The 17,283-nt window shown below is 33.0% G+C and overlaps 1 protein-coding gene across 2 annotated transcripts in view; it reads left to right on the forward strand.

Annotated features, from left to right (window-relative positions):
* LOC111711594 (dachshund homolog 2) overlaps positions 1-9,878 on the forward strand; it is a 12,930-nt gene extending 3,052 nt beyond the window's left edge. The window contains exons 3-8 of one of the 2 annotated variants that reach the window (XM_023485989.1): positions 2,265-2,481; positions 2,639-2,934; positions 5,216-5,315; positions 5,746-5,989; positions 7,414-7,491; positions 8,818-9,878. In XM_023485989.1, coding sequence (XP_023341757.1) covers positions 2,265-2,481; positions 2,639-2,934; positions 5,216-5,315; positions 5,746-5,989; positions 7,414-7,491; positions 8,818-9,218 — 1,336 coding nt within the window. In that variant the 3' untranslated portion in view covers positions 9,219-9,878. The remainder of the gene's footprint in view (positions 1-2,264; positions 2,482-2,638; positions 2,935-5,215; positions 5,316-5,745; positions 5,990-7,413; positions 7,492-8,817) is intronic. The other variant, XM_023485991.1, reaches the window with a different exon arrangement.
* The last annotated feature ends 7,405 nt before the right edge of the window (positions 9,879-17,283 follow it).

Raw genomic sequence — 17,283 nt, forward strand, 5'->3', positions numbered from 1 at the left:
TCTATCGTTTTTCCTATCCTGAAAGAGTTCTTGCAGAAAGACGAGGGTGTGGAGGATTATAAATAGAATAAAAACGGTGAGTAAAGGAAAAATGCTAAAACACGAGGTATGCAGAAAAGTGAATAAGGATTGAAAGAAGAATTCAATAAACAAGGAGAGGGGGAAGGGGAGTAAAGGAAAAATTCTAAAACACGAAGGTATGCAGAAAGAAGAATTCAATAAAGAAAGAGATAAGGAAGAGGAGTAAAGGAAAAATGCTAAGGTTGATCAGAACCTTGAAAAAGGTTAAAAAAAAGGGTTATTAAGAAGGAGGCCGGAGGGGCGAAGGGGAAAGGAGGAATAATTGGAAAAAGACAAAGATAAACCAGAAAATAAAAAAAAAGGTTGAGGAAAAGCGGGAAGGGGGGAAAATTCATAAAAGGTTTATTTTCGAATGCATCCCTTATTCTCACACTTATTTGATTTTCTGGTTTTAAACAATCTACAAATCACACATTTAGTGGTTAAATCGGGTTAAAGAGAAAGGGGTGGAAAGTGAGAGCGGGGGCGATACATATATAAGCTAATCTGAGAAAATGTTTATTTATGGAGCGGATTATTTCCTTTATTTAAACAACTAAGGTTTCAGGGAAATCTGTTTTCCTTCTTTTCGTTTTTCTTTCATTTAAGAATTTTATTCTTCTCTGAAAATATATCCTGATGTGATCAGCAGTCCCAGTTTAGAATCTGTATGTAAATATTCATCGTTTCTAATGTTTTAAATAAACATGAACTTTAGACCAGTTTTTTCGCAATTATTTGTCTTGATCTTGGCTAAATTCAATAATAATTTTATTTTTCTGTGTTAAAAAGGATTTTTTTTTAAAAGTTGTAACTATTTTGAATGTGCCACATTGTTGTTTCTATTGAATAAATAGAAGCTGAAGCCTAAACTCTGTATTTGATAAGAAGGAGGAAATGTTCAGATAGGACGTTTTGTTTCATGTGAAAAACACATGGTTAAAATATCATTAGTATACCTACTTTATTATACCCTATATATATTTCTATCCCTGCTCCTCCCTTTTCCACCCTACCCTCATTCTCCTTACTTTCCTACTCAAGAGACCCCCATTTCATCCCTTATCCACCTTATCATCATCCCCCTTCCCTTATCCATAAAATATCCCTCCCTTATCCATAATATATCCTTCCCTTATCCATAATATATCCTTCCCTTATCCATAATATATCCTTCCCTTATCCATAATATATCCCTCCCTTATCCATAATGTATCCCTCCCTTATCCATAATATATCCCTCCCTTATCCATAATATATCCCTCCCTTATCCATAATATATCCCTACCTTATCCATAATATATCCCTCCCTTATCCATAATATATCCCTCCCCTTTATCCATAATATATCCCTCCCTTATCCATAATATATCCCTCCCTTATCCATAATAAATACCTCCCTTATCCATAATATATCCCTCCCTTATCCATAATATATCCCTACGCCCGATCGACTATAGTTTAATAATGTTGATACTCCGTAATCGGATTTAGTTGAGAAAACATCGGAAAATACAGAATTAAAAAAGAATGGTTGGATAGATAGATAGAATTTCTAGATAGATAGATAGTAAGATATCGGTGGACTGGGAAGTATATATAAAAGTATAGAGCGAAAGATTATAAAGGATAAAGACTGAGCTTAAGCTACATGAAACCTTAACTTCGTAATTGAATCAGAAGATAAAACCTTTCTAAACAAGCTTTAATATTTTCCCTTTACGCTACTCTTTTTCCTCCCCAACCCCTGTCTTATACAATTTAATATCTTCCTTTTATGCTACTTTTCCACCCCACCCTTTTCCCCAAAATGTACATGTATGTAAATTTTATACTGGTCGTGTTCATGACATTTGATTTACATGTCATGGTTATGAACAATTTTGTGTCTTCATTATGTACATATAAAGGTATAGTGTACATGTAAACTTAAGTATTAATACTTGTCATTTTGCAGTGTAGTGTACACTTTTGGTACATATACTGGTAGTGTGTGTGCACTCTTTAAGCGTAAATGTACGGTGAAGTGTATTCTTGATCTACATATAATAGTGTACATGTAAACTTTATGTAGGACTACTATAGTCACTACGTTGTACGTACTGAATAATGCAAGGTTTATGTACTGCTGGTTGTGTACTGTATACTTTATTTGTATATACTGGTCATGTACATGTGTACATGTGACCCCTAACTAACACTAGACCTGGCAGGCCACCGAAACGTGTGATGCCGTTCCCTGCGATGAGCCCCCAGGACGCGATGCTTCGTCTTTCCCACCCAGGCTCAGGGCAGTCCTTCAACACGGACCCATTCAACCCTTTTCCGAAGGAAGGAGGACTAGAGAGGTTCGGAGGACCTCCTCATCATCCTCATATGGGAGCAGCACATCTCATGTCTTTGAACAGCTCTGCGGCTCAGGTATTCAAAAATTACACTCTTTTTCTCTTTTTCTCTCCTGCTTTCAGAAATGTTTAAAGGGTTTCTTTTAAAAATTCGTTGACACTTCTTTAATTTATTGAAACTTTTCTTACATTTTCCAGATATTTTTCAATTCCAAAATTTGTTCTATATTTAGGCCGCCCTTCTTTCCCGGTCTGGTGTTCTTCCTGGTTTAGGCAATCTTCCCAACCATCTTCAGAACATGCCCAGCCTTCAAAATATCCCAAATCTTCAAAACCTTCCTAATCTTCAAAACCTTCCCAATCTTCAAAACCTTCCCAATCTTCAAAACCTTCCAAACCTGCAGAATCTACCTAACCTTCAGAACCTGCCCAACCTTCCCTCCTTGTCCTTGCCCTCCTCCCCCAACCCGCACAGCCTGCTGGAGACCTACAAGCAGAACTACGGGGATATGATTAAACACTTACAGGGGTAAGTCAAAACTAACAATCTAGGTGCCAACAAAAAATTCAATCAAAGCCATTTTAAGTCATCTAAAAAGAAAAAAGTTCTTTTTAACGTCAGAGACTAGAATTTAAAAAAATAAATGGATTTTGAAATAAAAGTTTGATACTTTTTTCTTTTTATTTTGTTCATGTTTTATTGATATTATCCAATATTTACACTCTTGACTATACAATATACAAAGTATATGTTAATATATTTTATGCACAAGGGCTGTATAAACTAAGTGTATTTTAGCTAAATTAATTCATTAATGATAAACTCGTCAAACAGAAAGTAAATATCCAATAATTACTCTTTTCTGTTCAAAATTGAATTCAATGGAAACCTTGTCTATAAACTGGTAAACACAATTTATACAAATTATGAAAAAAAACATTGTTCAAATTATTTCCTTGTAAAATGAATTATCGGTTTTAAAAACGTCAAAACATCTCATTGTTGCAGAGTTCAATTTTATAAAACTAAATTTAATTGATTGAAACCCGCGAACAATTACTTTTCTGACGTATATAAGCACTTTTTAGCTATCTATCTATCTAAACAATTTTCTATTTAGCTTTCATCTATCTAAACAATTTTCTATTTAGCTATCTATCTATCTAAACAATTTTCTATTTAGCTATCTAGATAAAGTGTATATGCTTGAATATATCATATGCATATAACTCTCTCTATCATGTTGAAAATTGTTTATATTTAATTATTTTCTGTTTTTTAAATAACGATAAATGAAAAATTCTAAAAGATACAAAAATAATGATTATTTAAAGATAGTTGGATATTTAAATATTTAAATGTTTAAATGTTTAAATGACCATTTCAATATATCGGAAGATTTCATGCAGATTTCTATTATAATTGTGGAACATTTTTTTATAATTTTATTCTTAATGATCTGAAAGAAATCTTGGGGTTTGATAAAAAAGGAACGTTTTCCTCACGTTTTTTTTAAAAGGACTGTTTGATTAAAGTGACCATTCTTTTGTCGAGCGAACCCTTTAAACCTTTGCCCTGCATGATCAAGAATGGTAGAGAAAATCCTTCTATTTTTAGCTCAATATCGATTTATAGAAAACGATTTAAAGGGTTTTCGAAGAAAGTTTTGTTTTCAACAAAGTACGAGTCTGCGGATATTCCAAAAGCTATCTTTGAATTTTGTTTATTTTGCATTCATTATTATAAATGGATGCTTGTACAGTTTTAAGTATTCTGTTCAGTGTGAAGTACTGTATGCAGTACATGTATCATATTTAATAATTATAGATTATTTTCTCTTTTCTATTTTGATCTAAATGTTTGTTTGAAACTTTGAATTTCTATGATTTCAGAGATTAAATTTAACTTGTTTTACAAAAGATCTCAATTCTAAGAGTTGTATAATTAATAAAAACAAAAACCAAGCGTCACATATATGAATTTGGTTATTCATCTTTTAAAATTGAATCTAAAAATTTTATGATATAAATTTCAAAACTTAAATCGAGAGCAATATTCTTCTCAAAGTCTTCCTAAGTTTCTTCTCAGCCAGGTTTATTGGATTGTTTATTTCAAATTTCTAGCTCTATCTTAATTTCTTTGAACTGATAAAAGTACTTACACTAAAATATCCTGGTATTTCAAGTTCTATGCAGAGTGTAGATAATCAATTGCAATATTGATTCAATGATTATTTGCGGAAACTTTTTGTTTGTTTCATTATTGACATTTTTGTACAATAAACATAGATAAGAATTCACTTGAAGTTCAACTAAAATATTATCGTAAATTTGAGACAGTTTTTTGTATTCTTCAACTTAAACCGGCGCAACAACAGAAGTGGGGTTACGTAGTTCAAATAATTTTTGCTTTTAATTTAATGAACTGAAGTTCTTTCCACAAACTCGGGTTTTCTAAACACTAATTCTTTGCAACAAGATGTCGTAGACTAATATTTCAAATTTGAAATATTTCAAGTTAACCCCATTAGGTTGAAAATATATATTGTAGTATTAAAAAATTTGAATTTGAGGCACGAACTCCTTAGGCAAAATTTATATCTTTGAAATCAGATTTGAAGATTTATCAATCAAGTTTGGTTTCATTTCTTCCACATTAAATATTTTTAAAATTTTTGAACTAACTTTAAATTTTGATCCAACATTTTCTTTTTAATGTCACTTCTAATTTTTTTTGGCTGCTCTACCTACTAACAGTACTTTAATCCGTTACATTCTATCCTGAATTATTTCTAAAATCATGTTTCTAGGTTGCATCGGAGTCCAGAGAAAGAAGTAGATATTAAAGATGATATTGCAGAGAGGGAGGAAAATGCTCTTAATCTCTCCAGAACTCATTCAGACATACAGGTAGAGAGATAGGGTGATAGATAGGTAGATATACAGGTAGAGAGATAGGGTGATAGATAGGTAGATATACAGGTAGAGAGATAGGGTGATAGATAGGTGATATACAGGTAGATATACAGGTAGATAAACAGGTAGATAGACAGGTAGATAGATAAGTAGATAGACAAGTAGATAGATAGGTAAATAGACAGGTACATAGACAGGTAGATACACAGGTAGATAGACAGGTAGATTAGACAGGTAGATAGACAGGTAGATAGACAAGTAGATAGACTGGTATATAGACAGGTAGATAAACAGGTAGATAAACAGGTAGATAGACAGGTAGATAGACAGGTAGATAGAAAGGTAGATAGACAGGTAGATAAACAGGTAGATAGACAGGTAGACATCAATCTAGGAACTCTAGAATAAAATGATTAATATTCAGGAGGATATATCTGTCAGATCAGAGTCAGATATAGGAGAAGCTGAGCAGACCTCCGATGATGATATTGAAGAGGCAGAGCTGAGAAGGGATGAGGGGGAGAGGATGGAGGAGGAGGATGAGGAGGTGAGGGAGGGTAAAGGAGAGGAAGGAGGGAGGATGGGTAGTATGTTCCAGATGATGAATCATATACAAACTTTAATCAGCAAGGCGGTGGAGAATGCTAAAAAGGAAGATTCGGTTTCAGGTAAAAATAGCTTTAAACCTTTGTTCAAGATTCAAATGGACTGAACCTTCATTTCCAGGTAGAAATTGGCTGAATCTTCATTTAAAGGTAAAAATGGGCTCAACCTTTAGTTTAGTTTAGAGACAAACAGGCTGAAAATTTAGTTAAAGGTAAAAATGGGTTAGACCTTTAGTTGCAGTAAAAAAGGTAAACATGAATTCGAACTTAAGTTTCAGGTAACATGGATTAGACCTTTAGTTCCAGGTAAAAGTGGGCTGGACCTTTAGTTCCAGGTAAAAAGGGGCTGGACCTTTAGTTCCAGGTAAAAGTGGGCTGGACCTTTAGTTCCAGGTAAAAAGGGGCTGGACCTTTAGTTCCAGGTAAAAGTGGGCTGGGGCTGGACCTTTAGTTCCAGGTAAAAGGGGGCTGGACCTTTAGTTCCAGGTAAAAGTGGGCTGGACCTTTGGTTCCAGGTAAAAGGGGGCTGGACCATAGTGGTAATATTCACTGGAAATTCAGTTCTAGGTATTAAAACATTTATTCTAGGTAAAAATGACTTCATTCTTAAATACTGTCCAGTCTTCTCATTTATTGGGGCATCATAAATCATGAAAGTTAAAGCCGGAATAAAATGGAACCAATAAGTTGAAGAAAATTGGATTTCATGACAATTAAGCATAAATGAAAAATAAATACGTTGTAACTTCTTGTTTTTTGTTTTTGTATTTAAAAAAGAATATCTCTGATTTTCAGAATTTTTCACAATAAGTTTTGAATCTGACTCAATATGCTATGACTTATTTTCCCAACCTTTTATTTGCAATATTTTCTATAACCTGTTAGAGGTAAAAAAGTCGACTACTGTACATAAGATGTAAGATAGTTGTGCAAAAAATAAAAACTGAAGTGTGGGAGTCGACTACTGTACATAAGATGTAAGATAGTTGTCCAAAAAATAAAAACTGAAGTGTGGGAGTCGACTACTGTACATAAGATGTAAGATAGTTGTGCAAAAATAAAAACTGAAGTGTGGGAGTCGACTACTGTACATAAGATGTAAGATAGTTGTGCAAAAAATAAAAACTGAAGTGTGGGAGTTAAAAAAAGATTAAGAACAAGCGGGTTGGTAGAGTAAATCTGATAGGAGGGTGGGAAATTTTATAAGAAGGCTAGATGTGGCTGATGGGTGCTTGGAAGTGGGGAGTTTGATGGGTACCTGGAGATGAAAGGGGGGGGGGCTGCGTGCGTCTGAATGAGATTATCTATTGTTATATGAAAACGTCCAAGTGTCAGAATTTTAGCATTTTAACATTTTAACCCTGAAGATCTGATGCAAAAAGTGAACTTTACATCAGGCGAGATCTGACAAGATTAAACACAATTCATTTACAAACCATCTTACAAACCATATTATTCATGGTTTTCATTATGTTCTATTGTTTTAGGAGAAACTAGAGCAGAAACCAGAGAATCCCAGTCAAATATCAAGAGAAAAATAATAGATGAAGAATCCAAAAAATCAGGTATTTAATTCAATCCTCTTATTTACTGAACTCTTCTTAATTCTAAATAAAATATTTTCAAAAAATACACACAATAAATTAGTCATTTAATACTTTTTTCTTCCATATTTCTACCCAGGGGAAACAGAGTTAGCCCAGAATAAACAGCACGACTTTACGCCCTAATAACTCCAATATAATAATATAATCTATCTATCTTTCTATCTATCTATTTATCTATCTCTCTATCTCTCTATCTATCTATCTATCTATCTACCTATCTCTCTCTATCTATCTATCTATCTATCTATCTATTTATCGATCTATCCTAAACCTTAAACTCCTGTAACTCTACTTCAAGTTCCCTTCTCCAGGTTCTTAAAACTACATTAAACTGATCTAAAAACTTGATTACATGCTTCTTTCATACTATCTATCTATCTATCTATATAGATAAGACTCTCTGTTTATATATCTATTTATATGTGTATCCATCCTTTAAGCTGTCTATCTATCTATCTATCTATCTATCTATCTATCTATCTATAGAACTAGATAAAACAGAGAGAACTTAGATTGCGTTACTTTGGCCATACTTTACATATCTGCAATTTATCATATTTTATCTATCTATCTAACCTTGCTCTATCTATCTACTAACTATCCTTCTAACTTCGTTGAAGTTACATCTATCTTTCTAACCGAAAATCTATCCATCTACCCTCGATCAGCATCTATCTTTCTAACCTTCTATCTATCCATCTAACCTCTATCAAGTTCTATTTATATTTCTAACCTTCTATCTATCCATCTAACCTCTATCAAGTTCTATTTATATTTCTAACCTTCTATCTATCCATCCATCCTCGTTTAAGTTACATCTATCTTTCTAACCTTCTTTCTATCCATCTAACCTCTATCAAGTTCTATTTATATTTCTAACCTTCTGTCTATCCATCTAACCTCTATCAAGTTCTATTTATATTTCTAACCTTTTATTTATCCATCTAACCTCTATCAAAGCTCTATTTATATTTCTAACCTTCTATCTATCCATCTAACCTCTATCAAGTTCTATTTATATTTCTAACCTTTTATTTATCCATCTAACCTCTATCAAGCTCTATTTATATTTCTAACCTTCTATCTATCCATCTAACCTCTATCAAGCTCTATTTATATTTCTAACCTTCTATCTATCCATCTAACCTGTATCAAGCTCTATTTATATTTCTAACCTTCTATCTATCCATCTAACATCAAGTTCTATTTTTATTTCTAACCTTCTATCTATCCATCTACCTCTATCAAGTTCTATTTATATTTCTAACCTTCTATCTATTGTAGACTACTACCGGAAGAAGTATCGGAAGGAGAAGAACCTACGGCGTCGACTTGAAGATCAGTTAGAACTAAAAATAGGAAAGATAGATAAACTAGAAACTGCTCTGGGATCTCTCAGCTACGACACACTAATTAAAGTCAAGGAATCTATTGCTAAGGAAGCTGCTGACAGGGAAAAGGAGAAAGATTGTAAATCAGACCGAGGTTCAGACTTGGAAAAGGAAAAATCCGCCAGTCCTTCAAAAATGGCTTCATCACCGAGTTTGGCCTCCTCTCCCCTCGCCTCAGGGGCGGAATATCATAGTTTAAATTACAGTATGGCAATGGGTCGGGCTATGGATCGGCCTCTATTCCCTGTTAATCTGCCAACCTCACTACCACACTCTGTATCACCTTCATACTAGCGTGCTTCAAGCACACTCACAGCTGTTTTAGTTCTTATCTAGACATCAGGAGAAGCTGTACTAGTAGAGTTAGATAATGCATAATACCCATCTTATATAGTTTACGATATATTTATTTATAACAAGCTAACCCCCCCCCCTCATCCCTCCTCCTCTCTTTGTTTTTTTTTAATTTATCTAAAACTTGAAGTAGTATTGAGGAATAACTAGAAAACAGCCAAAAAATATATGAATCACCCCGTGATGAATGATGATGTTATCAAATATGTTAAATATCGGAAATGTGCAACATAGAGTCTAAAACACACAATCTGTTGTGTAAATGTGATGTAAACATACACCCGGAGAGGTCGTCATTGTTCAACGTTCACCCTGTATATTTCATCACCCCCTAAATGTTTTGAGAACAGGGTAAACCATTTTCATTTTTTTTTTAAATGCACGATTAATACAAAAAAATTTACCCCTGCAAAATTAACTAGTTCAATGCAAGCCGTAAACACAAAACTAGAAGTTTAAACTGTTCAATTCCAATTAACTCGAGTTTTTTTTTACTCTTAAAGAACAAACCTTTCATCAGATGAAAATTGTCTACGAAGTTTTCTTGACTCCATATTTACTTTGTTGACGATTAACACTTGCTGAAAAATTGGAATTGATGGATAATGACTCGGGTTCCGCTCACAGTTTAAACTCTTGTTTTTAACTCCTCATAAACATTGAGGCAACATTTTATCTCAGAGAAATTGTCTTTGCAGGAGACACTAAGCCATATTCTAATTGTGCCAATAATTGTAGAAAGCAGGATTAAATAATTGCGCCAATTTGTGTTCCTCAAGGATTACAAAATTACAATCTTTTTTATTCACTCATCGTCTAAATGTTAAACTATTTAAAATTGTTGTTAAACCTAGAATAAAATTGAAAAATGATTTATTTTGATCTCTTTTGTGTCTTGTAGGGAAGTGTAAATGGTAATTGAGTTACTCGACTGGTCAACATGATTTGTAACGACCTGAGGACAAAACTTTTGAGTAAGATAACGCTCAGCTAATGCGACTGAACTTGAAATTGAGGGTTTAACGTCTTAAATAGGTAAAAGTTGAACCGTCCAAAATGATATAAACCGGCTGTGCTCTGAAGTCACAGGTTTAAGATACAAAAGTTTCACAAGCATAACTTTCAAATAAACAGTTTTTTTTTACATAGAATTCACTACAAAAGAATTTAGATATTTATTTGACATCAGAGAGCGGAATATTTTCCTTTTTTCTAGAATTAATCAAATGTCGGCCATTTTTCCCCCTTGTTTCGCTAGTTGGAAAAAATACACGAGTCATGTTTGAAAAAAAAATCGCACCTCCAAGCTTTACGTTTTTTACGAAAGAAAAAAAAATAAACCATTTGACCCTTTAATACTTTTTACATTATTTGGAGAAAGTGGTAATAAGAATTTGGTATTTTGGGAAGTTTTAAATATGAATTTATAGTATGCCTAAAAGTCATAGTTTTAAATGGGAGTATAGGATGATCCCAAATTGAATTCGGTTTTGATCGCTACTTTACTTACTCCTTTATATAAATAAATATATTAAATATATAAAAAGATAGATGAGCGTAAAAAGAAGAATGAATTATATTTTTGAAGAAAAACTAGATAAATGCATAAATAAATAGACAAGTATAAATAGACGACAGTGTAAAGCAGTAAAGAAGGCGTGTAGAGAGCAAGACAAATGCGTATGCCCGACAAATGTTAGAAGTGAGACAACAAGAGATTATTATTTTCTATTTAAATATTTATGATTTATGCGTGTGTCGAGGGTAAAGGAAATGTCTTTCAAAACTTTTTATCTGTGACTCGTCTATCTATCTATCCGTCATGTTATCTATCTATCTATCTACGATGTATACACCCTTTCCTTCTCTTGCCTCATTAACTATCTTTTCTCCTCCTTCTTCTCTTCATCTCTTGTTTAATCTTTCATTTCAACACCCATTCAAATCTCATTGTTACCTATTCCTTTGCCCCTCCTACTCTGTTCCTATTAACGTGGAAAAGGAACTTTTAATGGGCCAACATTTTTTCGTTAAAATCTATCCCAAAACTTATGCTTAAATGGTTCTCCTCAGATCTGAACAATCTATCCCAAGAACAACTGCTCTGCAGTTTCTCCTCTTGTCTAAACAATCTCTATCCCAAGAACAATTGCTCTGTAGTTTCTCCCATTGTCTAAACAATCTCTATTCAAAGAACAACTGCTCTGCAGTTTCTCCTCTTGTCTAAACAATCTATCCCAAGAACAACTGTTTTGCAGTTTCTCCTCTTGTCTTAATAATCTATCCCAAGAACAACTGCTCTGCAGTTTCTCCTCTTGTCTAAACAATCTATCCCAAGAACAACTGCTCTGCAGTTTCTCCTCTTGTCTTAATAATCTATCCCAAGAACAACTGCTCTGCAGTTTCTCCTCTTGTCTAAACAATCTCTATCCAAAGAACAACTGCTCTGCAGTTTCTCCTCTTGTCAAAAAAGCTATCCAAAAAACTACTGCTATGCAGTTTCTTCTCTTGTCTGAATAATCTATCCCAATAAAAACTGCTCTACAGTTTCTCCTCTTGTCTAAACAATCTCTATCCCAAGAACAAATGCTCTGTAGTTTCTCCTCTTGTCTAAACAATCTCTATCCCAAGAACAACTGCTCTGCAGTTTCTCCTCTTGTCTTCTCTATCCCAAGAACAACTGCTCTGCAGTTTCTCCTCTTGTCTAAACAATCTATCCCAAGAACAACTGCTCTGCAGTTTCTCCTCTTGTCTTAATAATCTATCCCAAAAACAACAGCTCTGCAGCTTCTCCTCTTGTCTAAAAAGCTCTCCAAAAAACTACTTCTCTGAATAATTCATCCCAAGAATGATTGCTCTGTATTTTCTCCTCTTGTCTTAACAATCTATCCCAAGAACTACTGCTCTGCAATTTTCTCCTCTTGTCTGAACAATATCCCAAGAACCATTGCTCTGCAGTTTCTGTTCTTGTCTGAATAATCTATCACAAGAACTATCGCTCTGAAGTTTCTCCTCTTGTCTTAACAATCTATCTAAAGAACCACTGCATCCCAAGAACCACTGCTCCGCAGTGGTTCTCTTCTTGTCTGAATAATCTATCCCAAGAACTATTGCTCTGCAGTTTTCCTCTTGTCTAAACAATCTCTATCCCAAGAACTACTGCTTTGCAGTTAATCCACTTATCTATATATCTTTCGATCTATCTATCTATCTGTTTGTCTATCTGTTGAGGCACATAAATTTCTATATCCAGGATATTAAGAATAGATTGTCTAAGTTCCGAGGATAATGAAGTGTACTGCGGTATGCTTGGGATAGGGGGATTTATTCTATCTTTACCTATCTATCTCCATCTATCTCTATCTATCTATCTATATATATAGTTTCCATACTATTTCTTGTAGTTTTTATACTATTCCTCGTAAGGTCCTGGTAGTTTTCATACTGTTCCTCGTAGTTCCTGGTAGTTTTTATACTGTTACTCGTAGTTTTCATACTGTTTCCGGTAGTTTTCAATTTTCATATTGTTCCTGATAGTTTTCATACTGTTATTGATAGTTTTCATTTTATTCTTTCTTTTATTCTATTTAAATCTCTTTTTTTGACTTCGCTTACGTCTTCCCCTTTTAAATCCCTTACTTTTAGAACATGACTGAAGTTGAATTCGAACCAAGCTTACTTACTGGAGCAGAAGCCAATTTTTAGTACGTTATGTAATATCAATCTATCCTTTATACTATTTCCAGCTTGGACATAAGGATATTACACTTTTCTAGATAGATTGGTTTAACATAGGATGGGGAGTAGAAGGAAGGGCGGGGCTAGGTCTAGTAGAAGGAGGGGGGGCTAGGTCTAGAATAAAGAACAATTCAGATGGGAGGTAGAGGAGATATGATGTGGTAAGTTGAAGTGGATGTTGTAAATCAGATAAAATGATGTTGTGTGTAAAAAATAAGGATCTGGTGTTTAAAAGAAGATAGTAGTATGTAAAGGGAAAATGTTGGATATAAAGGGAAAGATAATAGTATGTAAAGGGAAAATGTTTGGTATAAAGGGAAGGCTTGTTGTGTGTAAAGGGAAAATGTTGAACATAAAGGAAAAGATAGTTGTGTGTAAAGGGAAAATGTTGGGTATATAGGGAAGGCTTGTTGTTTGTAAAGGGAAAATGTTGATTCTACATTAAGTGGATGTTTAGTGTAAGTGGAGGATATTTCTGTGTTTGTCTGTGTGTGTGAGTGTGTGTGTGTGCTATCACAACAGAACAGAAAACATAAAAATCTGGCAGTCACACTTTTTGTGTGATCTACAGACCAACAACAGGACCCTTCCTTACTCAGTTTTAACAATATTCAAGTTTTTTTGATAAAATAATCGTTCAGATTGGGTCAAAACATATTTTATTTATATTTATTGTAAAGAATATTTTATTTCGGATCCCTGGTGGTTTTATCAGAAAACAGGGAAACCTTGTGTAGAATATATTTCATAAATACATTTATCAAACAGCCATACAGGACTCATACTCATATAGACAAGGATATATAAACATACAGGACTCATACTCATATAGACAAGGATATATAAACATACAGGACTCATACTAATATAGACAAGGATATATAAACATACAGGACTGATAATCATATAGACAAGGATATATAAACATACAGGACTCATATAGTCATATAGACAAGGATATATAAACATACAGGACTGATACTCATATAGACAAGGATATATAAACATACAGGACTCATATACTCATATAGACAAGGATATATAAACATACAGGACTCATACTCACAAAGACAAGAATATATAAACATATAGTACTCATACTCATATAGACAAGGACATTTATACATACATGACTCATAAACTCATATAGACAAGGATATATAAACATTCAGCACGCATATACTCATATAGACAAGGAAATATAAACATACAGGACTCATACTCATATAGACAAGGATATATAAACATACAGGACTCATATACTCATATAGACAAGGATATATAAACATACGGACTCATACTCATATAGACAAGGATATATAAACATACGGACTCATACTCATATAGACAAGGATATATAAACATACAGGACTCATACTCATATAGACAAGGATATATAAACATACAGTACTCATACTCATATAGACAAGGATATGTAAGCATACAGGTCTCATATACTCATAAAGACAGGTATATATATACATACAGGACTCATATACTCATATAGACAAGGATATATAAACATACAGGACTCATATTCATATATGACAAGGATATATATATATACATACATGACTCATATACTCATATAGACAAGGATATTAAAACAGTTATGACTCATAGATTTTTTTTTCATATCGAAAGTGCAAAAGAAAAATTCGGGTTTTCTCAGCTTTAGTGTCTTATATTTCCAATTTTAATGGTATATCCTTTATGTGTTTCTTAGTGTCAGTTATATATATAATATATTCCTGGCTTAATCATATTTACTCTGTGCCTAACTCAGATAAAGGTACCTGAAAGGTCTACAGTAATTCATTCCGCAGTACTTAGTTCCTAGAAGTGACTATCTTTTGTCCATATGGTATTTCTCTAGTCGCCTTTGTTTTCCATTAAAGGATAACCCCGTCACGCAAATCTGCCCCTTTGGTAAAAGTAAATTCAACCTATGTGAAGTATAAAGCCTGACCGTGTCAACCTTGTTGCACCGGCTAGTCCTGTCCCTAGAGCTAGGTACAGAACAAACTGGGACCTGAAAGGTTGACACGGCTCGGAAATTCAAATGTACTACGGCTCCCCGTGCCGTACTTCTCTTACAGCCGGGAAAAGTCGTGTTAGGCCAATATGATCCTAATTTTTTCTTGATATTCTTCTTATTAGAATATGCAATTTCTTATGTCGTCAGTTAAATGTCATGTTTTTAATACCCAGTAGAAGTAACAAGCATATAGCTTTTTTTTGCGAAAGGATAAATTAGGTTACTTTCTTCAAATTAAAAAGGAGGAAATAGTAAGAAATTCAATTATAATGTTGCGCAAAGGGCCAAAGAAAAATGTATTTATTTTACTATTTGACAAAATTTAATAAAATATCGTCAACAATCATGATATTGATATTGATATTCGCCATTCTTTTTTCCACTCTGCAGGGGGGTTCTACCGGCCCCCTTCCCTAATTTCTTTTTATGGCATTTTTATTGATTGGACAATGAAAGAACTAAGTTTACAGCTGTTTGGAATCTTAAGAAAGCATGAAGAAAATGACAAGATAAACTCCATGCAGTTTCATCCTTTGTGGGTAAACTGTTCCAAAAATGCATGTTCAAGGATTAATAAATGTGAATAGATTTAATGCAAAATGAAGAACGCTCTGCGCACACTAAAGATTTAGAATTATTATGATTAAACTTTATTAACTCCCACCAAAGAAATTCTCTTATTTTCAAATGTGAATGAAAAACAATTAAAGATACTGATAACAAACTTAAATTTTCTGATCATTATATCTTTGCAACCTGATGATATACACCTTTGATATGCTAAGCTTAGACTCTTTGATCTAACAGAATTCATAGTTTGTTTTAAGGTTTATGACATTGGATTGCCCAGACAGAATTAGAAAATCAGAGATTGTGAAAAGACTCAATTTCTTTGAAAAAAAGTTACGGAAGGGGCACTAAATGTTACGGAAGGGGCACTAAATGTTACGGAAGGGGCACTAAATGCCCAACTTTTTTTACATACATGTGATGTAGATTTGATGTGTTATGTGTGTTCATATATTGATTTAATTCCAGTTAAACTTTGAAGAAGGATTTATGTGTATATAAACATGTTTTTAAATATCATATATTCATCTTTTCAGTATTAAGCAGGATTCAATATATTATAATATTATTCAATCAAAATATACTTTCATCATAACATACTTCCATCATAACATACTTCCATCATAACATACTTCCATCATAACATACTTCCATCATAACATACTTCCATCATAAAATACTTCCATCATAAAATACTTCCATCATAACATACTTCCATAATAATATACTTACAACATAACATACTTCTATCATAACATACTTCTATCATAATATACTTCCATCATAACAAACTTCCATCATATCATACTTCCATCATAATATACTTCTATCATAACAAACCTCCATCTAAACATACTTACACCAAAACATACTTCCATCATAACATACTTCCATCATAACATACTTCCATCATAACATACTTCCATCATAATATTCTTCCATCATAACATACTTCCATCATAACATACTTCTATTATAATATACTTCCATCATAACATACTTCCATCATAACATACTTTCATCATAACATACTTTCATCATAACATACTTCCATCATAACATACTTCCATTATAATATACTTGCATCATAACATACTTCCATTATAACATACTTTCATCATAACATACTTCAATCATAATATACTTACATCATATAACATACTTTCTTTATAACATACTTTCATCATAACATACTTCCATCATAATATACTTCCATGATAATATACTTACAACATAACATACTTATATCATAACATACTTCCATACACCATAATATACTTCCATCATAACATACTTCCATCATAACATACTTCCATCATAAAATACTTCCATCATAACAAACTTCCATAATAATATACTTACAACATATTATACTTCTATCATAACATACTTCCATCATAATATACTTACATCATAATATACTTCCATCATAACATACTTCTATCATAACATACTTCCATCATAATATACTTCCATCATAACATACTTCCATCATAATATACTTCCATCATAACATACTTCCATCATAATACCATAACAATACAATCACCATAACATACGTTCTTTAATCATACATTTCAACAAAACATAATTAAGAGAGCGGAGGGGAGGGAGGATTGAAAAGATACAGGGAAAGAGACAGAGAACGAGGCGGAGAAA

This window comes from Eurytemora carolleeae, unplaced genomic scaffold (genome assembly GCF_000591075.1).
Source record: "Eurytemora carolleeae unplaced genomic scaffold, Eaff_2.0 scaffold184, whole genome shotgun sequence".
In the NCBI taxonomy this organism is placed as follows: Eukaryota; Metazoa; Arthropoda; class Copepoda; order Calanoida; family Temoridae; genus Eurytemora; species Eurytemora carolleeae.